Raw genomic sequence first — 25400 nt, 5'->3', positions numbered from 1 at the left:
CAAATACGGGTACTGCTTCACAACCTCAAGTTTACTTTTCCCAAGAAACCATCACAGATTCTTTCTAACCTTACATTCCGAGACCTGAAAACCATGATTTTATTTTGTACAATATGTGATCATCAGAAAAATGAACTAACTCATTAAGTCACCTTTGCAAGCCTATTGGAGTCAAATCCAGTAGGATAGCGTCATCTGCATAAAGAAGACAACCCAATTCCAATGGCCCTAATTTAGGCTAATCTCCTTTGCACTGCCCTACCTGGCTTGGCAGATCATTGATATACAAAGAAAAAAGGAGAGGTGCCAATAGGCACCCTTGCTTCAGCCCATTATAAGTTACCACTTTACTTGACAGGCCTTTGTTACCTCCAATCAATACCTGTGTCCATGTAGCGGTATGTAATGCGATGATCAATCTTAGTAGTTTTCCCGGAATCCCCATATCAGCCAGTTTCCTCCACAGCGTCCCCCGGTCAACCAGGTCAAATGCCCTGGAGAATCTATTAAGGCTGGTGTAAGGTCATCCCTTTACCTGTTGGATAATCTTTAATTAGAGTTTGTAAAACGGTGATATTATCCAAAGTGCGACTATGCTTACGGAATCTTGCTTGTTCTGCAGGTACAAGACCATTACCAAACACCCAATCCTGCAGGTGAAGAAGTATGATCTTGGCAAACCGTTTTCCCGTTAATAAGGAAATCTCCCTAAAACTGGCCGGAGAAATAGTCGTGCTCTTTTTGTGTAGTGGGACCACAATACCTTCTCTCCAGGAGGGCGGAATAATTCTGTAAGAATAGCAGTAAGAAAAAACCTGGGAAAGGAAATGAGCCCATGATTGAAATATGGACCTCTTCCCCTTTGGTCGTCCCAGCTCACCATTTGAATCTTCAAAGTTGACCTGGCATGATATGTTTCCATTTACCTTCCATTCAGTGTGATGAATACACCATGCTTTCCAACCTGGGAAAGATCGTCGGGTGTAGTGTGTCCAGTTTCCCAGTATGATTGACACAACAGGAAAGTCTTTGAAGTAATTTAATTTTCCAAGTCGTGCTTCAGAGTTTATTAACAAACATTTTCAAATCTGGGTAGGAACGTGCTGTCCCATCAAGTGCTCTCACCCATATGCCCAGCAGACTTTGTAATATGTATAAGAGATCAGTCTGGCTCATGTAATTTGGAATCCATTTCACCAGTGTCCAATTATCAAAATAATGATGTCTTGACTGCATTCTATACTTGCTAACCTGCAGGATATCCTTGTCACTGAAGTGTAAACGTTATGTATGTCTGTGCAGTGTTTTGACACTCAAACCTCTGTGCACGTGCATTGCTTACCTGCGTCCTGGAAATCAATTGGTCAAGGTTGGTATGTGGTGTCCAGATATGATGACAACCAAGCACCAAATCCTTCTTGTAAATGATGTTTTTAGGGCTTGATGGCTTTAAAAAAAGACAAACATTTCTTTTCCATTCTTAAGTGGCAGCAGATCCTGGTGCAAAGCCTTGGAATTTAGCAGAGCCGCTTCCACCTGCCACCGCTGTTGGAACTAGCATTGACAATGTATTTCTTTAAATTAATGTTGTATGGTAATGTATTTGTGTTGAACCTACGAACTGTGGAATAACATAGGTGAAAGGTCAGGTGACTGTTTCACTGCCAAGCTAGACCTAAAAATGTATGTAGGTAAATGACTGCCATCCTCCTATCTGAGCGACCGCCAGAGAAAGGCAGCACCATAAATGACCAACTCATCTAAGACACTTTTACCGTATTGCAATGTCCTGTGGGTGCCCCTTAAAGTTCAAACTCAGCCCGCTGGATAAAGAAACCAAATTATCACAGCTGGGGCAGGGCAAGCACTTTTTCCTGTGGAAGGACACAACTGCTGCCTAATCAAATATTTTATAATTTGTGTATTTGTTTAATTAATGCATGTCTGCATTTTTGTGAAATGTTTTGCAGTTTAAATAATTGACATTGCTTAGGCGTGGGTCCCCGGCTACTTGTAATGACTCAGTGGGGGTCCTTGAATCCAGATAATTCAGTGGAGGTCGCTGTGTTCCAGCAATGATTAAGTTGGGGGATCTACAAAAGCCACTCAATTAGATCATTCTGGGAGATGACAAAGTAAAACTAAATGAACCAGCAAGCGTTGCTCGGTGACCATATTCCTTCTTGGCCGCGCACATAGCTTGCCCATGCTTTGGTTCTGGAGTGATTACTGTTAACCATGGACTGCTGTGGGGCTTGGGTGATGATTGAGAACAGTACATTTCTGCTGCTTAGCGATGCTCTCTTCTGCACCCTGTTTGTAACAGACGTACAGTAAGAATCTGCTGTGTACAAATATATGAATTTATTGCTATGTATAGGGTACAAGCGAAGCTAGAGGGCAATGGAGCACTGTACTGCACGGTGTTGAGACGTTTTGATAGCCGCTAAAACAAGCACTGCCAAAGCCAACAAGCCTAGCTTTAATGTGCTAATGGATGCAGACACAAGCATTCACAGTTGGTCTTTAGCACATTAAAGCCAGACCTATTACACTGGGGGGAAACATTAAAAAAGGATTGACTTCTGTATAGAATTAATATAAGGGTTGAAGAACCGAATTTGACAAACGGGGTGTTTTTAAAGCATAAAATATTCCCTCTTGCATTCACTTAGCAGTTACTAAAAAGCAGGGCAACTCATCAAACTCTACATACATCTAAAATCCTTGGTGGCAATATGGCTGTGCTGATGAGTCAGACCTAAGAAGCTCGCCAGCTTCCGAGTGTGTATGCCAGTGTAGTGGGCCGCTGATGGGAGGATCTTGTGGTCCTCGCAATGTGTCACTAAAAGTCTGATGGTTTCTGGGCTGTGCGCCCACTTCCTCAGAGTGGTGGAATTACCTAACCGAGGACTATAAATATTTTAAATATAACTAGCATCAAGACTGATGCTTCCTAGTTTGTATCGCTAGCCTATTAAAGACATCGCTGGATCAGACTGGGGACAAGGTTTTCTTGCAGCCCGGTGTCTGATAAAGTGTATATTCTTAAACAGAAGTGTTTAAACATATATAATTGTCCATATATAATTTGCAAAATAGATGTTACGCAGACACAAACATTACACTTTTCAATAAGATGTGCTTCAAATGGAGTTGTAAAATAATTAGCAGCATTGTAGGCATGTAGGAAAACAAGCGAGTGCATCTACACTCCTCCAACAAAACGTAGCAAGCTCTTGTGTTGAGAAAAGAGTGGAAACGAGTGAAACAGTACTCTATAGCAGGGTCGGCTCCTCCACGAAGGTGCAGGAGCGTCGCCCTACTGCTGTATGAGCAATAATTATAGGAAAACGAACATGCTAACCAGCTTCATCATTTTAGTTTTCTGTTTCTTGGTGTGGGCGGCGCTGGACTGCCAGGGCAGGGCAGGGCAGGGCCGAGGAGTAGGAGTGACTGCTCCACTCTAAAGAGCGCATAACTGTTTGGTTGGCTCTCTCGGGCGACCATTACAGTCATGTGCACTTTGCATGCTCTGCACTCATGCTGCATTACAGTCTGGGTGCAAAACATGCCCTGGCCCCCATACCCGTCTGAGCGCCGATCCACTGCGCTCAGACCAATCAAAACGCTGCTTTGCAGCGTTGTGATTGGTTAGGGGAGTCAGGTGCCTGGGTGCTTCCTTGTTTCTGCTTCCAGCAAGGGGCATGAGCGGACTGAAAGGCGGTGGCCGGTCGGAAGGTGTTTTAATTATTAATTTTAATTTACACCCTGCCACCCCCGGTAAATAGCGGACACCCCTGCTGTATAGTTCGTGTAGGGACCATATGATATAAGGATGCACGGGCAGCCGTTCAGGAGTTAACTCTCTTAATTAAATACCTTGGTGCCTTGAACCTCTTTTTGGTCGGTCCATGAAGAAAGCCAATCCAAGCCAGTAGTGTCTGATCAGTTAAAGTCTTGTTCAATGCAGCTTATGTATGTACAAAGACGTTCAAGGCGCAAAGGCCTTTAATTAAGACAGCTTTGTAAGTGTGGGAACCCTACAATTCTTACACCCCAAATTGACACCTCAATAACACACTCCGCATGTGGTATTAAACCTCAGTTTCCTGAGGCAATGTGCCCCGAGAAAAAGCACCGCAATGTATATGAAAAATAATGACAAAGTTAGTAAGGACACACTCAACAAGTGAGCTCTGGGTTTCAATGAAAACTTTAAATCTAGTATTACAACAAAAAAAGCAAGATACAGTACAGAATCTCTAATAAGCTAATGCAAAAAGCTTGTCGAATAGAGCAATACAGAATAAGGTGCAGAATCGGGGGAAATGTTTTAAGCCCTAAATGAGCAGCAAAACCCACAAGAAATCGGACAGCATCCCTAGTAGGATCGGAAAGTTATCTTGCTTTATACTATATGAATATTCATTCTTTCCGCTCTATGCTAATGTTATCTGGAAATAGCAGGACAATCTAGTTACAGTACAGTGGGGTAGCGGAAGAGCCATGGCAATCTGCAACATTACTGTGTTTATGTTGTTAAGCTTTTCTTCAAGAACAGCAAAAACTATGTCAATGGAAATAAACAAGTATGCGTGACTGTGTGCTGCAGAAATACTGAACTGTGAACATGCAAGAGGAGGCATCCATTTTTACAAGATGGCGACTCTGGCTTAGTGAGGCCTATTAAGCCTAAGCCAGAATAAGACACCCTAACTAGTCATGGCAGATTTGTTTCAAACGTAATAGCACTCGGTCAGTGTGTATCTATGTAAATTCAAGAGTAAATCCATTTCCGCAATTTGTAAATCATGCACAAATTCATAAAAGCGTGAAACATTTAAAGCATCCCTAGACAAATTGTACAATATTGTTGTTTTTGTCTTTTTCCAATCCTTTCCCAGCTCTTGGCGTAGCAGGAGTGTTGACTATGTTTTGGTGGAGGTGTGTGGATTCACCTTTTCACATTTTCTCTCATGCCTCCAATCTTGCTAATTATTTTACAACTTAATTTTTTGCGTTCCCTGTTCTAAAGTGTAATGTTTGTACCTGCTCTATATTTGTTGTTTAGAGAATGATACATTTTAAAACAGGATTGTTGAGATATATATATATATATATATATATATATATATATATATATATATATATATATATATATATAAAATGTATCCTGCATCATGCCACAACAAATCACAGGTCCCTGTTTTACCAATCGTTTTTAAGGTCGAGCCTGGGCAGCGCATGCGCTGCCCTGCGAGGCATGCAGTATTCAGGAATGGACTTGAAGCTCGGACCATTCCCCCCCACCCCCCACCCCTCCACCCCTCCACCCCTCCATCTTTTCAATTGGCTCCTGTTAGTCTTTTCTAAATCGTTGCTTTGGATTTATGAATAGAATTATTAGACTCCCCTTAGTACAGCCTTGTCTGCATTTGTATCCTCCCATGAGGACTGGATTTTTTTTACTTGTGTTGTTACACGGTCTGTTAAATCTACAGTCTGCGAGCATTATTTTCTTTAATGATTTTCCCCTATTCCATCCATGACGTGCTTTCCTACAACGCAGCACGCTGCCCTCTTTTATATTTTTTTTCGTAATTTAATTTCGAGTGGTCTGCTTTAACCTCTTGAGCGCTCATGACAAGGTCAGCTCGTCATGAGCCTCGGCGCTCAGGTGCTCATGCGAGCTGAGCTCGTCATGACCGCGCCCGTTAGATGGAACGTTCACACGCTGGGCTGATTCCCCTGCTGTGCTGAACGTTCTATTGGAACGGGTGCGGTCATGACGAGGTCAGCTCGTCATGAGCACCGGAGCGCCGTGGCTCATGACGAGCTGACCTCGTCATGAGCATGGGGGCGCTGTACGTGCCGGCCCCCAGCACAGCGGGGGAATCCCGCCAGCGGCGAAGGGGTTAACTATAGCTGCCGCACACTAGAACTTGTTTTTTTGGGTGAAACTGCCCCATACATGCTTTCACTCTAATCGTGGCCGCACACCTTTCTTTAGACGCTGCTTGCCATATTCCCTTTACAGCAAGTCACGTCTAAAGAAAGGGCCACAGCCACCATTGAAGTGATCTCCCATTTTCGATAGTTTGAGCTATTGCCATTATAAAAAACAATGCCTTTTTATTTGTGTTGGCTTTCAAAACACATAAATAAAAGCACTTGTCACTTTCAATGTCAATAGCTTAAACTCTCTCAAATACAAGACCTATTGCATTGCAAATGCTTGTTCTTATTTATGATCAATGTGGTGTCTTTAGTAGGCTATATATAGTTAGAGCCAGAACACCCCACTGGTATCTAAAAGGAACCCAGTCTACTCTATCTTTCAGTTAGTGGAGAGCTGGTTTCAAATGCTATAACTTGGCTTCTTGTTTTTACTTTCTAGCATCCGACCAAAACAAAAGGACGTTTCCAAGACCCTAAAGATGTGAACTCCCACCCTTCCAAAAGGCAAATATTTTCCGGTTTGTGGGACAATGGATCGGAATAAACGAAATTCAATTGCCGGTTTTCCGCCTCGTATAGACCGTATCGAAGACTTCGATGGTGGGTCTGGTGGCGGTGATGGTAATGCCGCCCAGATAGGCAGGGTCCCTTCTTCATCCTACAAAGCCCTGATAAGTGCCTTCTCTAGACTGACGCGGCTGGATGACTTCTCCTGTGAAAAGATCGGGTCCGGTTTCTTCTCTGATGTATACAAGGTCAGTGTGCATATTGTGTCTAAGCACTATCCGGCAACGCCATGTTCATTTTAGTCCAGTTGGTATTGATTTGATTAGTAACGTTTATTGGAGACATCTAATGACATCCTATTTTCCTGAATTCAGTGTAAAAAGGGTGTTAACATTTTTTTGAGATTGATGAATTGATTAAGTAACTGAACATTCAATGTTTCCAAGAAATCTAGAGAATGATGGTTCCATTTGAATGGTTCTGGAAAGGTTTTGAGTTTTGGGCCTGTTTAGACTGTCAAGATGACTGCTGGTAATGACTTATCTTTGTATTGTCTCATACCCCTCCTTAGAAGATCTAGAAGTATCTCATTTATACACACTGCTTAATGTTGGGTGGCTTTCGGTTTGTCAGGCAAAGGCTGTGCATCATGACTTTCTGTACTGTAACACATTGTGCAAGGGAGGCATTTGTGACTGGGTGGAGCTGAAAGATTGGGAAAGAATTAACTGAGCTTGCAAGAGGATGTAGGTGTGGTAGTGGGAGAAGTTAGACATGCACAAGAATGCTTTGCATGTGGTCCTCAGAGGTCACTTGTAGTCAATCCCATGTGAAACCTGGCGATCCCTTGACCACTCACTGGTGTTTACTGAAATCCACCACTATGCATATGTTGAATAACAATTGATCACATTTTGTTCTTGTTTATCATTTGCATGCCCAGTTCTAGATCTTGTATGCAGCAAGTGTGTAAGTGATTAAACCTCTTCTGGACAGTTGGCTTCCCCCTCCTCTGCCCTGTTATTTTCATGGCAGCCATAGTGAGACGCAGCCTTAGATTATTGTAATGTCTCAGAATTTTTACTGGACTTTTAGAAATAAATATCCACTCTTTGTATCAACGTGTACACAGAAATCCTCAGTCGAATAATGTATTGTAAGAATGAGCTTTAGTTTTCGCATATGTTTTTTAGTTAAAGGACTTAAAAGAACAATCTATTTAACAGGTACGTTTGCAACTCACACTGCTTGTGTTTGGTCTCTAACTTTCTTAAAGAAAGTACTGCTTTCACATAACTTCGTAGGTAAAGTGTGTAATAAACAACATGTTCGAGGCATATGAGCTGCAGATTGTACACTTAGCATTAGATCGCCACCTGGTGTTGGGCTCGGATGATTGCACGTTGTTGTTGTCTTGGAAGAAGTCTTTGTAGTCACGAGATAGGTGACTCCTCCCTTGGACAATACTGCGCATGGGCATCGGCTCCATCCTTAGATTGTTTTTTTCCGCTGCTGGGTTCGGATGAAAGTTTCTCCGCTCCGGCTAGAAAAACACTTTTCAAGCACCTCGAAGCGCAAAACTTCCTCAAACTTCTGAAAACTACCTTCGACATAGACTACAATAGTTTTGACGGCATCAGTTCGATTCCGTTCATCGATGCGGGCCGTTGGGCCTATCGACGCCGTGCGGCCTACACCTCATGGACAGAACTCCGTTCAAAAGATGCCCGGTATGTCGAGCAAAGTTTCCACATAGCGATCACCACGAGGTCTGCAACCTCTGTCTATCGCCAGAAACGATGAATCGACCTGCACAGCTTGTGCATCCTTCCGATCAAAGAAAACCATCCGGGATCGGAGGGCCCGTCGACACGAAATGAGGAGATCAGCTCCGGAACCGGACGATATCTTCGATGAAGAGGTTCCGCTCGTTCCCGAAGAAGATTCACCTGATCTCCAGATCGTATCGGAGGCAGACTACTCATATGACTCCAATCCATCGGGTCAGCGCGTGAGTACTAATGCCCCTGCACCACATACAGTTCCCAAACCGAAGGCAAAGGTCAGCACTCCGCCCGCTGGGCCCAGTCGAGACCGAACACCCGCTTCGAAAGCCCCGCCTTCGAGCCTGGCTCCGAAGAAAACAACTAAGCCTTCTAGTGCCTCGGCACCGAGCAAGCCGCTTGTGCCGATTACACCTCTTCCATCGGCACCAAAACCCAAAGCTAGCTCAACACCAAAACCAAAGGATGGCTCGGCACCGAAACAGAAAGACCTCTCGGCACCGAAGCCTAAAGAAGTATCGGCACTGAAAACAAAAGAAGTACCGGCTCCGAAGCCGTGCACTTCTAAACATAAAAGTGTGATGCAATCGTCCGACGCCTCGAAGCCGACGACACCAGCTCCCACACCGAAAACACCTTCTTTAGTGCCGAAGCCCACAAGGTCTGATTCTGATGTGCCCGAGCCCTCAAACCTGCCTACCAAGCCGAAAACAACACCTTAGGACGTTATAGCACCTCCCAAGGCTAAATACACAAAACAACCTCGGCTGAAACCGAAAAAATGGACGCCCAAGAAGGTTGTACATGAGGAGGAACTTTTCTTGCCAGATCCTCGACAAAAGAAGATCTACATCGACCCAAAAACAGGTCATGTAGAAGCTACACCTCACAAAGAGACCAGCAGATGCACTGCCCACACCTGTGGTTCCTGCCAAGAAAAAGGACTGTGCAACATCCCCTATGCACTTTTCCTTTCCTATACCTCCTCCTCCTCCTTCTTCTCCTGTTCCTCTTCACTTATCACCTCAAATTTCTCCTTCACATTCTCCACCTTTATCATCACATTCACCTCAACATGATGATGATGAATATAGTCTGGGTGGAGGGGATGATATAGAGGAGCCTTTCCCATACCCCGTGGATGACGTTATATGGGACTTGCCAAACCCACAAAATGCGCCTGATATTTCTGACCCGCAGTTATACCCTTCAAACCCTTCCCCTCCAGAGAATAACATTGGTTTTGGTCATTTGTTAAACAGAGCTGCTGCTTACCATAAAGTCGCTATGCATTCTGATGAGGCTGAGGAGGATTTTCTCTTAGATACCTTTGAACAGTCTCAACGGTCTGTTCAAATTCTTCCCATGATTAAAGGGGTCATCAAACATGCTCCAGAGGTATTTAAAGACCCTATACGCACTAGAATTTTGAACCCCAGAATTGAGAAAAAATATAGGCCTGCACCCACAGACCCAGTCTACATTAAAGGACACCTACCATTAGATTCTTTAGTTGTGTCCAATGCTAGGAAAAGGGCAAATTCTCAAACTTCTGGCGCAGCACCCCCACCTGACAAAGAATCCAAAGTAATTGATGCGTTAGGTAAAAGAATAGCTGCACAAGCCACTAACATATGGCGTATAGCTAATACACAAGCCCTCCTCTCTCGTTACGATAGGGCTCATTATGATCAATTAGAAAAACTACTTGAGCACCTACCAGATCAATATAAAGCTCAGGCAACTGACCTCATACAGGAAGGCAAGTTAATTTCAAATGCCTCAATAACACGTGCACTAGATGCGGCAGACACCGCATCTAGAGCCGTAAATACCAGTGTCATACTTAAGAGACATGCGTGGCTACCCATTTCCGGGTATAAACAGGAAGTACAAACTACCATTTTAAACCAACCATTTAATCAGAACCAATTATTTGTCCCAGAAGTGGACACTGCACTCAAAGATGAAGAAAGATACGGACACCGCCAAGTCTATGGGGGCTTTACAGTCCACACCAGCTAGAGGTTCCTTTCGCCACTCCTTCTACAGGGGAAACATCCTTTACAACGCAACTTTTACCACGCAGTGCCTTTACGACGCAACTTTTACAACGCAAACCATTACAACGCATTGCGCTGGGGGGCGCTCTAGGATAGGGAATGTGTTTAATGTACTATCTAACACCTTCCCTACTATCCACGGGGACTGGAGTTGGAATAGTAAATTAAACAATTCACTATCAGCGCCTAAAAGCACTATGCGTTGTAATGGTATGCGTTGTAAAAACAGCGTTGTAAAAGCATGCAATGTAAAAGCATGCGTTGTAATGTCATACATCCCTCCAATCAAACTGGAGCAGACACTACAACATCTTTCAAATCTCACTCCCAAGCATCCTCTAACAAGGGATATTTTAGAGGAGATACAGAGGCAATAATAACAAAGGAAGAGGTCACGGTAACAACAGCAATCGATCCTCTTCCGCCACAAGACAGTGACTTCCCTCTGCTCCCCCAACAGCATTCCACTCCTGTAGGGGGCAGATTAACACAGTTTCTGCCTGTCTGGAACTCCATTACAACAGACAAGTGGGTTAGACAGATTATCCAACATGGCTACTGCCTAGAACTTACAGCAACCCCTCCACACATACCTCCCAGGCAGCGTCCAATGTCTACAGACCACCTGACTCTGCTCCAACAAGAAGTTCTGTCACTTTTACAAAAGGATGCCATTCAATTAGTTCCTTTAGAAGAACGGGGAACAGGGGTTTACTCGCTGTATTTTCTAATTCCCAAAAAGGACGGGACACTAAGACCAATTCTCGACCTCAGGCCCCTCAATCAGTACATACAATCAGATCATTTTCATATGATCACTCTGCAACAAGTCCTCCCACTACTGCAACAAGGCGATTTCCTTTCAACACTAGACCTAAAGGACACCTACTTTCACATTCCTATACACCCTGCTCACAGGAAGTACCTAAGGTTTGTAATACAAGGACAACACTATCAGTTCAAAGTCCTTCCATTTGGGGTAACAACAGCACCACGCGTGTTCACAAAGTGCTTAGCAGTAGTAGCAGCACATCTCAGAAGGCAGCAGATACATGTCTTCTCCTATCTAGACGATTGGCTCATAAAAGCCAAGTTATTCAATCAATGTGTCCAACACACACATCAAATAATTCAAACGTTGCACAACTTGGGGTTCACGATCAACTACACCAAGTCGCACCTGCAGCCTTCTCATGTACACCAGTATCTAGTGGCTACAATAGACTCATCTACAGCTCTAGCGTATCCCAGTCCAGCAAGGATACAGAGCATTCAAGCCTTAGTCACAGTCTTCCAACAACAACAATCTCTGCAAGCCAGAGTGTTCATGAGACTAATAGGCATGATGGCATCTTGCATCTTCATAGTACCACACTCAAGATTGCAAATGTGCCCCTTACAAGAGTGCCCAGCACAACAGTGGAACCAGGCTCAAGGTCAACTAACAGACCTGGTGTTGGTGGCAGCCGCACGCATCGCTCTCTGCAATGGTGGAACACCAAAAACTTGACAAAGGGGCGGCCGTTCCCCGAATCTGTTCCACAGTTCGTGCTCACAACAGACGCATCTCTCACAGGATGGGGAGCCCATCTCTTACATCATACAACTCAAGGTCAATGGAACAATCAACAAAAACTGTTCCATATCAACCATCTAGAGCTGCTAGCCATATTCTTAGCACTCAGGACTTTTCAACTACAAGTACAAAACAAAGCTGTCTTAATCCGGACGGACAATATGACAGCCATGTACTATATACAAAAACAGGGGGGGGGGGACACACTCTGCAACTGTTCCAGCTCCCACAGAACATTTGGAGATGGGCTATTCCTCAAAATATACATCTGTTGGCAGAACACCTTCCAGGAGTTCACAATCAGTTAGCAGATCTGTTAAGTCGGCAGTCACAACAGATTCACGAATGGGAACTACATCCACAAGTTCTTCAGCCATTCTTCCAGAGGTGGGGTCATCCACAAATAGATATGTTTGCCACCCACGAAAATAAAAAATGCCCAACCTTCGCCGCCAGGTTTCCACACCCATTGTCCAAGGGCAATGCGATATGGATGTACTGGTCAGGCAGATTTGCATACGCTTTTCCGCCTCTCCCACTGATTCCATTAGTAGTGTGCAAGCTCAGACAACAGTCGCTCAAACTGATCCTGGTAGCTCTCACATGGGCACGCCAACCGTGGTTCACCACACTGCTCTATCTCTCTCTGGTTCCACATCAAAAGTTACAGCTCACACCCTCCCTGTTAACACAGAACCATGGAGAAATCAGACACCCAGACCCAAAACAACTGAATTTAGCTATCTGGCTCCTGAAGTCTTAGAGTTTGGTTATCTAAACGTACAACCAGACTGTATCAACATCATTAAAGAGCCTAGGAAACCCACTACCAGAGCGTGTTATGCCACTAAATGGAAAAGATTCGCAATATATTGCAGAAATAATCTAATTGATCCCCTGGATGCTTCCATCCAGAATATCATTTGTTACCTTTTACAGCTACAAAGGTCTAATTTAGCATATTCTTCAATACGCCTGCACCTTGCAGCAATTGCAGCGTATTTACAAAGCAGACATCTGTCTCTCTTCAGAGTGCCTGCAATCAAAGCATTCATGGAAGGATTAAAAAGAATAATCCCACCCAGGTTGCCACCTTCTCCTGTGTGGAACCTGAACATTGCCCTTACAAGACTCCTGGGACCCCCTTTCGAGCCTCTACATAAATGTGAACTGCAATTCCTAACATGGAAAACAGCTTTCCTTGTTGCTATTACCTCTCTTAGAAGAGTAAGTGAGATACAAGCTTTCACTATACAAGAACCATTTTTTCAAATACATTCTAACAAAGTGGTTCTTAGATCTAATCCAAAATTTCTTCCAAAAGTCATCACTCCTTTTCACTTAAATCAATCCGTAGAGTTACCTGTGTTTTTCCAAAACCCAGATTCTGTAGCGGAAAGGGCTTTACACACTCTAGATGTTAGAAGAGCTGTTCTATACTATATAGATAGAACTTAATCTTTTAGAAAAACAAAACAACTGTTTGTATCTTTCTCTCCTCCACACAAAGGCAATCCCATCTCTAAAGGTGGGATCGCAAGGGGGATTGTAAAGTGTATACAAATATGCTATCTAAAGGCTAAACGTACATTAACAGTTCCTCCTAGAGCGCACTCCACTCGCAAGCTAGGAGCCTCTATGGCTTTCTTAGGAAACATACCCCTAGAGGACATATGCAAGGCAGCAACATGGTCTACACCACACACCTTCACAAAACACTATTGTGTTGATGTGCAAGCCAAGCAGCCAGCTGCAATAGGCCAGGCTGTCCTTAAAACTCTTACAAACCACAGCAACGGATACAAGCGACCACCGCTAGGGGAGATACTGCTGTACAATCAATGCTAAGTGTACAATCTGCAACTCCTATGCCTCGAACGGAAAATGCTACTTACCAGTATGAATCTGTTCTTGGCATGTAGAGCTGCAGAGTTGTACACGCCTTCCCGGGACTTGTATCCATTCCAGTTTTCATCTTACTTAGATACACACGCATGGACATCCTTTTTTCTTTACTTATACTAACTCCATCATTTTCCCATCATGGCGAAAAACAATCTAAGGATGGAGCCGATGCCCATGCGCAGTATTGTCCAAGGGAGGAGTCACCTATCTCGTGACTACAAAGACTACTTCCAAGACAACAACAACCTTCAATCATCCGAGCCCAACACCAGGTGGCGATCTAATGCTAAGTGTACAACTCTGCAGCTCTACATGCCAAGAACAGATGCATATTGGTAAGTAGCATTTTCCTTATCGTAGTGAATGAGACTTATTAATGAACAGTAAGTTGGACGATATCATTGGTGATGTAATTTAACATTTCATGAGTGATTTCTCATGTCAGAGCACTGGTCTATACGGTTCTAAGTCTAAGGGCTTCCCACTTATGTCCACCAAAGCGGTAGTTTAACATTTAAAAAAAAAATGTTATCATAAAACTTAATGCAAACAATTGCGCGCACCGTTGCATCGCTTCAAGGCATTGTAATACAAATCCATCTTATTATTCAAGAACATGAATCGGACACATAGGGAATACCATCAGGACAATGTCTTCTATGGGACAAATCTGGGCTAGTGCTGGTAAAGTGCTCTATGCAACCAATCTGTGTCTTACATGGGTCTCGGCTCCAATGTAGTGGCCCTGCCATAGGTGTTGTATATGCACCTGTGACCTCCCTAGTCTTCTATGTTCCCACCACCTGTGGCGACGTTTCAATGGGAGTAGTCTGTGGGTCTGATACTGCATCAGCAGGCAGCTGTATTTGAAAGGTATGTTTGGTATGGTCTCCAATAATTCCTAAGGCGCCTTCTGGGGGGGGGGGGAGTAACTCATTGTATATATATCGGCCTGTGTGTTACAATATAACGTGTCAGCATGCCATTCTTTAATCAGCGGCACCGGTCCGCCCATTCAGCGCAATCCCACCTGGTGTTTAGCTAGGAGAAGTCCACCAAAGCTATATTACTCTCCTATGCCTCTTAACACTCTTTTAAATATTGGGTTGGTTCTAATCTCCCCAACGTGTTCTCCCCACAGCACAGTACTCAGGGGGGCAGCATCTCCCCCAATTCTGTTAGAGTACTACCCGCCACACACCCCACCACTTCCAAAATCCGTCACTTCTCAATAAGACAATGCCAGCACCCCTCTCTTCCAATCCTCGCCCCTTTCCCACATCCATAGTGGCAAGCACACAAGTCATTCATAGTTCACTGGTTACCCCCCCAAATGGGCCTTTGGCCACCCTGTTGAGCACACCTAGCCCTTTGCACACCTCTCCGCTCAGAAACCCAGTATCGGGGTGGTCTAACTCCTCTACCATGTTCAGAGTATGCTATCAGACCAAGCCCTTATCCACAGGTCCCCTTGCCGCAAGTGTAACCATCACTAACGGACCTTGAAGCTCTGAATCTTAGAGCAGCCAACATATCTCGGAGTATCCAGAAATCTATCCTTGAAATGAAGAGCATCCTACACCTCACTGAACACTCTCTCTCGAAAATCAAGCTCCCTCATAAACCATTATATTCCCACAAACAAAGCTTTGCCTTCAACCCATGTCACTGGCCAATAGACACCTTCGCAAACATCTCCAATACCTCTCGGAGGATGAAACACTAGCTCTCCTCTTATTCTGTGAGGCAACTTCTGAGGCTCCTAATCCTCCAGACAAGAAAGATGAATACATAATTTATACGGTGTCAATCAACACTAACAGAATGTCAACTCTCCGAAACAGAGGAGTAAACAGCAATAACTTAGTGCGAGTACCTTTTTATCCTCCCTACCTCACAAAACAAGCTCCGACCCACACTCTCTGGCCTCCTACTTAACTGCCCATCAACAGCGAAGCATGCCTCTGACATCGCCGCTCTCATCCTGAGACAAGAAACTGACGTATCAGTCTTAACCGAATCATGGCTCAACGAAGCATCATCACCTTGCCTAGATTTATTGGTCCCTCCAAACTACAACTTGACCTGCAAATAAAACAAGCACTGGCGTTGCCAATAGGTCTCGCAGTAGGAAAGTTGGAGCTATTGGTTTTGTAAATGACAAAGCCCTTTATGTTTTTAAAATGAAAAGAAAAATAAAAGGCATTGTTATTTGCAATTGTAATAGCTCCAACTTTCCTACTGCGAGACCTATTGGCAACGCTTGTTCCTTCTTAAAGTGAGGTTGCGGCCTGCCACACCGTCCGCTGTGTCAAATTGTGCAGGCTGACGTCACTCCCTCCCCCCTCGAGTATACAGACCCCTCCCCATGGAGATTGGTTAGAAATACAATACTTTTAGCTGGAAAACAAAGGTGCGTTTCTCGGAAGTTTTAGGAAGCGAAATTGCCACAGCCCATTACAAAACTGTCACCTTTGTGAATTCTAAAGCTGAACAAGATGATGAAACAACTTGCTATAGAAAGTAACTTTAAAAACGTGGTTGAAAACAATTAGAATAAAAAAAAATAGAAGGGAAAAATGTATCTAAAAGAACATATTTCACGGGCAGGGCTGGCGCAGAGGCTGCGAGTTTGGATCCGCTATCTGGAGTCTGGGTGGGTTGTGTTATGCGGCATTGGAGTGGGTGTGTTATTATGCAGAGTCTGGCTTCGATGTGTTATCTGGGGTCTGGGTGGCAAATGATATGTGACATTGGAGTGGGTGTGTTGTTATGCAGAGTCTGGTTTGGATGTGTTATGTGGCATCTCTGCAGAATTCGAAGGGGGGAAACGGAGACGTCGGAGAGTGACTAAGAAAGAGGCAGAGGAAGTGAGACAGGATGGAGATTCGAAGGGGGGAAACGGAGACGTCGGAGAGTGACTAAGAAAGAGGCAGAAGAAGTGAGACAGGATGGAGAGAGGGTCAAGGCCGAGGAATGGGAAAGATAGGCACATGACGAAAGAGAAATTAGGGTAGACTGAAAGGAAAGAGGGGGGAGAAGGTCACAAAAGAAAGACTGGCAGTGAAACAGAGGCGGAGGAAACTGAGGAGGCAGAGTGCGAACACAGAGTAGAAAGGCTTGTGGGAAAAGGCAGATTGCGATAAAGCAGAGACGTATAGACAGACGGACGGAGGTGCGAAAATGTTAACAATGGGATAAGACGGGTAGGAGATGATAGGCAAGAACAAAAAAATGTGAACAAATGCATGCGCCGGGAAACTGAGCCATGAATAATTAGGGGAGGAGAAGCCGAGAAGCCGCAGAGTGCACGCTGGGCGAAGCCCTTTGATGTGCTGTGCGGCCGTTAAAAAAAATGCAATTAGGAGGGAGGGAGGCTGATGCGCGTGCTTGTTTGGTCACGTGATTCACGTGAACTTAAAGAAAACCGCAGCAAGAAGCCCTTGGTTTGACGAGGATTTTGAGGACATGAATTCTCGCTCCGCTCAATGCGCTTGCACGCATTGATAGGCCGCGAGACCTAAAAACGGGGAGGTTTTCTTAGATCTACTGCTCCAACCTCTCCGTTACCGAACTTGACTCTGATCCCACTGACTCCTGCAAATATCTCGCACTCTCCATATGCAACTACTCTAACCAATTGTGCAAACTGCACATCTTCTACCACCCACCAGGTAAGAATTACACATTCATCGACCACCTCATGGAAATCATTACAGCAAAGGTCTGCTCCCTGCTCAACCCCCTGCCCCCCCATGACATCTTCCTCAGACTTTAATCCTCACTGGAACGACCTCAATGACCTTCAGGTCAATGCCCTCAAAGAATTCGTAGCTGACCAATCACTTTCTCAAGCCTGCACTCTACCAACTCACACGAAGGCTCCACACTGGATTGGATCATATCTAAGGCAACGTCGGTTAGGCTAAACTCAATAGCTCCCTGCGACTGGTCAGATCACCACCCTATTGCCTTCCTATTACCGGGCGTACTCAAGAAAAGACCCGCGCAACCAGTGAAACCGAAACTCTGGCTTAGGGACACTAAGAACCTAGACTTGAGAAGCTGGCTGCACACTGCGAGAATGATCACCCCCAAAGTTATCAAAGGTTAACGAACTTAGAGCACTACATCTCAACAATGTCTGAAATAATTGACTCTCTAAGTCCCGTTAAAACTAAAAAGATCTCAGATCAAAGACGAAAATCCCTGGTTCAACCGGTCCATTAACAATGAAAGGAGAATTCTTCAGCTTACAGAAAAAATTGTAGATGGCACCCCTCTGCCTCCCAACTAAACCTTCTCTGAAAAACCAGAATCGCATACAAGAGCATCCTCAAATCAAAAAAGGAGTTCTTTAGATCGTAACTGGAAAAACTAATAACAGACCTCGCAAAGTCTTTAAAATGGTTAAACAGCAATCAACCAAACTGGCTAAAACCTCTAAAGAAGATACACATTTCCTGATAACCTGTCAGGAGTTCTCCTCCTGTACAGCCAAAATTAACTCCTTGGGAAACCAGCTTAATTCCGCTGCCATCATCAGATCTCCTCTTTCTGAGACCCATCTCACGACACATCCCCTCCAAGCAACACCAAAAAAACAAGTGCTCTGGTCCACTTTCAAGCTATACGATGACTATTCCATCTCGAAAATTCTATCCTCCATAAAACCGAACAACCACTTTAATGATCCGCTCTCCTCTAACTGCTTGGCCGCAACCAACCAATTTATCACTCCTATTTGGACTAAAATAATCAACGCTTCCCAGTCCATACCTGCCTCTCTAAAAGCTGGTAAATTCATCCCCATTGTAGGAGAGTAGGGTCTGCTATCCTATGGTCACCCCAAATTTTTGCTTTTTGCTTCACTGGTTTTCGACTACTGAGGCTGTGGGCCTGCTGATCAGACCCCCAGCCTGCTGTTCTCTCACTAAATTAATGATACATGTGCTATAGGCACATACCACAATTGGAAATGGACTCCTTGTCAGCCCCTGTATAATGCACTATAGGTGCCCAGGGCATAGGGGCCACCAAGGCCTACCAGGGGCTGCAGCATATATTTTGCCACCCCTGGCTGGTTCTTAAATTGACACAACTGGCTGATCACTCAGCTGGGGTAAGGTGGTGTAATCACCCCTTACTTAGATATAGTATACCTATATCTAAACCTATATCTGGACACATATAAACCTGTGAGCCACTCCTATGGAAGGCCTCATCAATCCTGGAGGCAGAGTGCGTGGTTTAATGTGAGATGGAGCTCTAGCATGAGCTGAGCCTGTCTGCAGCTGTCGGGAACAACTCCCTAAGCTGTTTCAGGATAATGCCATACCATATACTCTTAAGTGCCTTATAATCCTCGCGGTTATATAGCAACTCTGGTTTGGCTTTATCAAAACATGTCGTGTAAGGTGTCATACGATTTGGAATACTATCCCCTCGCCAGTTCTGGCGACGGGGATAGCATTCCACCCCTCTAGAGGGGTAAGACATGTTCCTTTACTTTAATGCGGTTAATTTCTAAAAGGGCCTTAGATCCACAAAATGGATGCCTCTGCCACAGACAAGAGTCTGGACCCCTGCAGCTGACCGAAACTCAGCAAATGGGGCCTGGACAAAGGGTTTCCTGCCACAGGAGGGTGTCACCACCCTCCAGACAGGAGATAGTGGATTGTAGCAGGAAGGTCTGAAAGAAACCAGACACTGCCTGGGGCGCACAAGGCTGCCCCTTGCATAATCCGGCCAAACCGGTTCTGGGGCACTCCAGCCCTCGTGCCAGGGCGGCCTGGATCAAAGGAAAGGGGTGTATCCACCCCCTTCCTGGGTCCCACCCATAGGGGGGGACCTAGCAGGTAATCACGCCCCCCAGATTCGAATAAGAGTGGGAGCAGTGCCAATGCACATCAGATTTCCTGGAAGAAACATTAGAAACGAAACTCTGGACCCTTGGACCTCCATCTCAACGTGGAAGCCCGAAGAATCTCCCTTGTGGTCAAGGAGTGACCACCCTGCAGCAGCAGGCACCATCCAGCCCTCGACGTCTACTTGGTTGCAGTTCCCGCCGGAACTCGAGCGACTGAGATCGACGAGATCAAGCTTGCCTGCCTTCCAACAGCCCGATCCACAGTCCCTGCAGAGCTGAGACCCGTGGAGGCGACCGGAAGCGTGGGGCACGCCATCTTGAATTGACCACGAGACGCTGACCGTGCAGCCCACGAGTGACCCTCGAAGCTGTGCACCGGGGTTTGAGAAGCCCCAACCCTGAGCCACTCTTGCACCGAAGCTCACCCCTCTACACTCATCGAGTGCTGCGTGGGGCCCTTCTGCTACTTTTGGCTCAACGCGTTGGCCCGGTCACTTGCCAGTCGGCTAGTGGCCCCTGTGCCGACGAAAACTTGAAACCGACTTGTGAATCTGGTTGCTCCAGATCTGCACCAGCTCCCCTGAAAAGGAGCCCCCACTCTGACCTTCCTGGTTCGAGTAAGAAGCAATCTCCCGGTTCCGCGTGGATTGCTTTTGCCAAGTGTTGTTTGCTCCAATCTTGAAGCCGACAGCGCCGACGGTGAGAGCCTGCGTGGGACAGATCGTGACCTGCTCCTGGACGTCGTAGATGCCCCAGAGCCTACGTGACAGCGGAGAGAAGCACCGCGACAGCGACCTGATTGCGCCCGACATTGCCTGTTTCCGTCCTGGTTCCACCCTGGTCACTGCTGAGTGACCCAGACTCTGTCCCCTCTGCTTTCAGGTACTTTTCGACTCGAGTCCACCCTTGGACTCCACCGGACATTTCTCTTCCACCCCGCCTGCAGCCCTTTCAGCTCCAAGCACCAAGAGCCTGCGTGACGAAACCCGACTCAACTTCGACCCTGTGCACCCGCTTCCTGTGGGTGAGGTAACTTTGCTCCGCCGGTGTTCCCACACTGGTGCACACCTCTAGGGTCTGTGTCTTAAGTTTTGTTCCTCTAGGTTCAGCGGAAGTGTCCTTAAACTCTAACTTTGTCATTTTTACGCACCATTGGTTAACATTGGTGCATGCGTGCGCTTTCCGCACTGCTCCCGAATCCCGTGGGCCTCTCCCGACTTCAGCACTGCTTGTCCTGACTGCTCCCAGCGATTCCCTAGGCCCTAGGCCTAACCACTGTTCGATTGGTATCTCTTATACCACTTGTTTAGTATATGGTTTGAGTGGCCACCCGCCCTCATCCATAATTGTGCAACTTTGTATGTTTAAACTGTGCTTTTGATTTAACGCTTGTGCCCCTTTATTCATAAAGAATACTGGGGATTGTTTTTAGTAATAAACACATATATTTTTATAATATATACTTGTGTGGTGTCCTTTCGTTTGATATTACAGGATTGTATGTGGTAAAACAGCTCGCTTAACACGACCTCTTAAGTTAAGCCTTTAGGCTGCTTAGTCCATGCTACCCCTAGGATAGCTTGTCTAACAAGGTTGACTTACAACCTGACACCATAAGGGATTGTTTGGTCTGATAATAGGTGGTTCCAGAATTGGAAACATCACCTATCAGGCCAACTTCTCACATTGGTGGCAGCGGTGGGATTTGAGCTTGCTGTTGTTTTACCATTGCAATCGTTTTATCAAATTGAAAGATCACATCAAGTACCTCTAGGTACATATAAATCAAAAGCTTAGCATATTAAGTTCTACTGAACTTAGTAGTTGTAGATTAAAGGGATTAGCACACCCTGACTACAACTCACTAGCAAGGTACAGTAGGAAAACACTTAGTGTAGGTAAGTGCACCACTTACACCTCACTAGTAGTCATGTCTGACACAGGAAGAGCCTCAGGGTCTACTCCTGTGACAGTTGACCTTACCAAGGCAACTTCCAGCTATGACAAGTTAACCCGAAAGGACTTGATTGCCTTGTGCATTTCAAGAGGGTTAAAAAGGGGCAGAAGTCCCACCTGTCCTATCCTGATAGCCATTCTAGAGCAGGATGACTTAGAGAGGGCGAATGGTATTCCCCTACAGTCAGGAGAAGGAGAGAAACCCCCTGTAACTGATCCCCCTCAGGAGGAAGAGGAAGAAGAAGAGGAGGAGGAGGACTCAGAAGTAGAGGACCCAGAAGATCAGGATCAGAGGGGTAGCCAGGTCCAAGTTGCCAGGCTTAACCAGGCCAACTTAGACCTACTGGGGAATGGAGAGGGCCAGCACCTCCCCAGATCCCACCATGTCATTCTCCCAGGCAACAGAAGAGTGAGATCTCCCTCAGGGGACTCTCATATTTCTAGTGCCTCAAGGGAATCACAGAGAGGCATGACTGCTTCTCAAAAGCTAGAGCATAGGGCCAGAATGAGGGCTGTCAAACTCCAGATAGAGAGGGAGGAGGTAGCCTTGGCTCAAGCTAGACTTGCCTTGGCAAGAGAGCAGAACTTAAGTGGCTTAGATGCCACTGGTGGCAGCAATTTTCCAAGAGAAAAAGACAGGGGCTATGACAATAGAAACCTGACAAAAATTGTGCCCCCCTTCAAAGAAGGGGGTGACATCCACAAATGGATGACTGCTCTGGAGAGAGCCTGCATGGTACAGCAGGTTCCTCAGGATCAGTGGGCTGCAATTTTATGGTACTCCTTTTCTGAGAAAGGGAGGGACAGGCTCCTCACAGTTAGACCTGAGGATGCCAAAAACGACACTGTTTTGAAGAGTGCTCTTATTGAAGGGTTTGGCCTAACCACTGAGCAATACAGGTTGTTGTTCAGAGACACCCAAAAAGCACAGACTCAAGACTGGACTGATTTCGTTGAGTGTGCCACTAAGGCTTTGGAGGGTTGGTTGCAGGGAAGTAAAGTTTCAGACTATACAGGATTGTACAATCTTATGATGAGAGAGCAGATCCTTAATAACTGTACAAACCAGCTGTTGCATCAATACCTTATTGACTCTGATCTGACCTCTCCCCAAGAATTGGAAAGAAGGCGGACAAATGGGTCAGAACAAGGATTAAGCAGAAACCCCAGAACCAAGGTGGTGACCAGAAGAAAACAGACCAGAAGGGTGGTAATCAGAAAGATAAAGAAAAAGACCAGAAGTCTTCAGGCCCCCAAACTAGTAGTAAGGAGGGTGGTTCCCAAAATGGAAACAAGAAGAAGAAGAATAAAGGTCCAAAGACACCTTGGTGTAATACCTGCAAATCAGTTTCACACTGGGGCAGTGAATGCACTAAGGCAAATCCAGTCTCCACCACTCCAGCTCCTAAAGCAACTGCAACCCCTAGTACAGTAAGCAGTGGTGGAACACAGTCCAAGGGTGTAGCTGGGTTGACCCTGGGTATTGAAGTAGGATCTGGCCTAGTCAGAACCCCTACACAGGCAGTTCTCTTATATGATGTGGACATAGATTTGCCCACTGCAGTAAGCCCCAGTAACCTGGGCAAATATAGGCAGACTCCCTTAATTAATGAGAAACTGGCTCAAGCCTACAGGGACACATGTGCCAGTGTCACAATGGTGTCACCTGACTTTGTGGACCCTGGACAGATTGTACTAGGTGAGAGTTACCTAGTGACCAATGCAAGCAACTCCACTACGTCCCATAGTGTGGCAGTTGTGAACTTCTCCTGGGGAGGGGTAGATGGCCTAAAGAAAGTTGTTGTGAGTGCAGACCTACCAGTAGACTGTCTGTTAGGCAATGATCTTGAAAGCTCAGCTTGGTCAGAAGTGGAGTACAGGACTCATGCAGAAATGCTAGGGATTTCAGAGCATGTCCTTGCCATGACAAGGGCTCAGGCTAAGAAGTGCCTTCCTGAACCAGTGGTGGATCTTGGAACAATAGACCAACCACAACCCAAGAGAAGGAGCAAGAGAGGAAAGGCTGAGCCTTCCACCTTGCCCCAGGTTGAGGATCAAGTTTCAGAGGAAACTGATTCTGCAGTCCAAGAGGAGACTGTCTCTGAGGAACTTGAACCTGACCAGGTTGAGTTTCTGGGGACAGGGGGACCCTCAAGGGCAGACCTGAGGCAGGCTCAATTAGATTGCCCTTCCCTTGAACCCCTCAGACAGCAGGCTGCTGCTGAGGCTGCTGGGGATGCCCAAGGTACCCATACTGTGTATTGGGATGATGGACTCCTTTACTCAGAGGCTAGAGACCCCAAGCCTGGCATGACCAGGAGGTTGGTTATACCTCTGAAGTTTAGGGGGTTCCTCCTTACCTTGGCCCATGATATTCCCCTTGCAGGACACTTAGGCCAGAACAAGACGTGGGACAGGCTTGTTTCACACTTTCACTGGCCTCATATGTCAGAAAATGTCAAGGAGTTTTGTCGCTCCTGTGTCACTTGCCAAGCCAGTGGTAAGTCAGGTGGCACAACAAAGGCCCCCCTAATACCACTACCTGTGGTGGGGGTTCCCTTTGAAAGAGTTGGAATTGATATTGTGGGTCCAATGGACCCCCAAACAGCATCTGGGAACAGGTTTATACTGGTGGTAGTGGATCATGCCACCAGGTATCCAGAGGCTATTCCCCTGAGGACCACCACAGCACCTGTGGTGGCAAAAGCCCTCATTGCAGTTTTCTCAAGAGTGGGCTTCCCAAAGGAGGTGTTATCAGATAGGGGCACAAATTTTATGTCCAGCTATCTGAAAGCAATGTGGAAGGAGTGTGGAGTAAACTACAAGTTTACCACCCCCTACCATCCACAGTGCAATGGGCTTGTGGAGAGATTTAACAAGACCCTAAAAGGCATGATAAAAGGATTACCAGAGAAGCTCAGGCGGAAATGGGACATTCTTTTACCTTGCCTGCTCTTTGCTTACAGAGAGGTCCCACAGAAGGGGGTTGGCTACAGCCCTTTTGAACTTTTGTTTGGCCACCCTGTGAGGGGTCCATTGTGTTTGGTGAAGGAAGGATGGGAGTTACCTCTCAAAAAGCCCAAACTAGACATAGTGGACTATGTACTTGGTCTCCGCTCCAGGATGGCTGAATACATGGAAAGAGCATCCAAAAACCTGGAGGCCAGCCAAGAATTACAAAAAGCTTGGCATGACCAAAAGGCTGTACTGGTAGAGTTCCAACCAGGACAGAAGGTGTGGGTACTGGAGCCAGTGGCCCCAGCAGCACTCCAGGACAAATGGAGTGGACCCTATCCTATCATTGAGAAGAAGGGAGAAGTCACTTACTTGGTTGACTTTGGAACACCCAGGAGCCCTCACAGGGTAATCCATGTGAATCGTTTGAAAGCATTTGTGGACAGGGAGGACATGAGCTTGCTCATGGCCACAGATGGGGATCAGGAGGAAGAGAGTGACCCTCTCCCAGACCTGCTCTCTCAGAACCCTGATGATGGTTCAGTTGATGGAGTAGCCTTGGCAGGCAGCCTCACTGACCAGCAACAGGTGGACTGCAGACAGGTTTTGCAGGCCCACAGGCATTTGTTTTCACTCACACCCAGCCAGACTGACTGGTGTACCCATGTAGTGGACACTGGTGACAGTCTGCCTGTGAAGAATAAGATCTACAGGCAACCTGACCATGTCAGGGATTGCATCAAGGCTGAGGTGCAAAAGATGTTAGAGCTTGGAGTGATTGAGCCATCAGAGAGCCCATGGGCCAGCCCAGTAGTCCTTGTGCC

General features: G+C 45.9%; 1 protein-coding gene across 2 annotated transcripts in view; it reads left to right on the top strand.

Moving 5' to 3' along the window:
- TESK2 (testis associated actin remodelling kinase 2) overlaps positions 1 to 25400 on the top strand; it is a 599416-nt gene that overhangs the window by 79070 nt on the left and 494946 nt on the right. For both annotated transcript variants that reach the window (XM_078671787.1, XM_078671788.1), the window contains one exon: positions 6401 to 6716. In XM_078671787.1, the coding sequence (XP_078527913.1) occupies positions 6492 to 6716 (225 nt within the window). In that variant the 5' untranslated portion in view covers positions 6401 to 6491. The remainder of the gene's footprint in view (positions 1 to 6400; positions 6717 to 25400) is intronic.

Source organism: Lissotriton helveticus, chromosome 1_2 (genome assembly GCF_964261635.1).
Source record: "Lissotriton helveticus chromosome 1_2, aLisHel1.1, whole genome shotgun sequence".
Taxonomy (NCBI): Eukaryota; Metazoa; Chordata; class Amphibia; order Caudata; family Salamandridae; genus Lissotriton; species Lissotriton helveticus.
The sequence above is the reverse complement of the archived record's forward strand: the minus strand, read 5'-3'. Positions and strand labels throughout refer to the sequence as shown.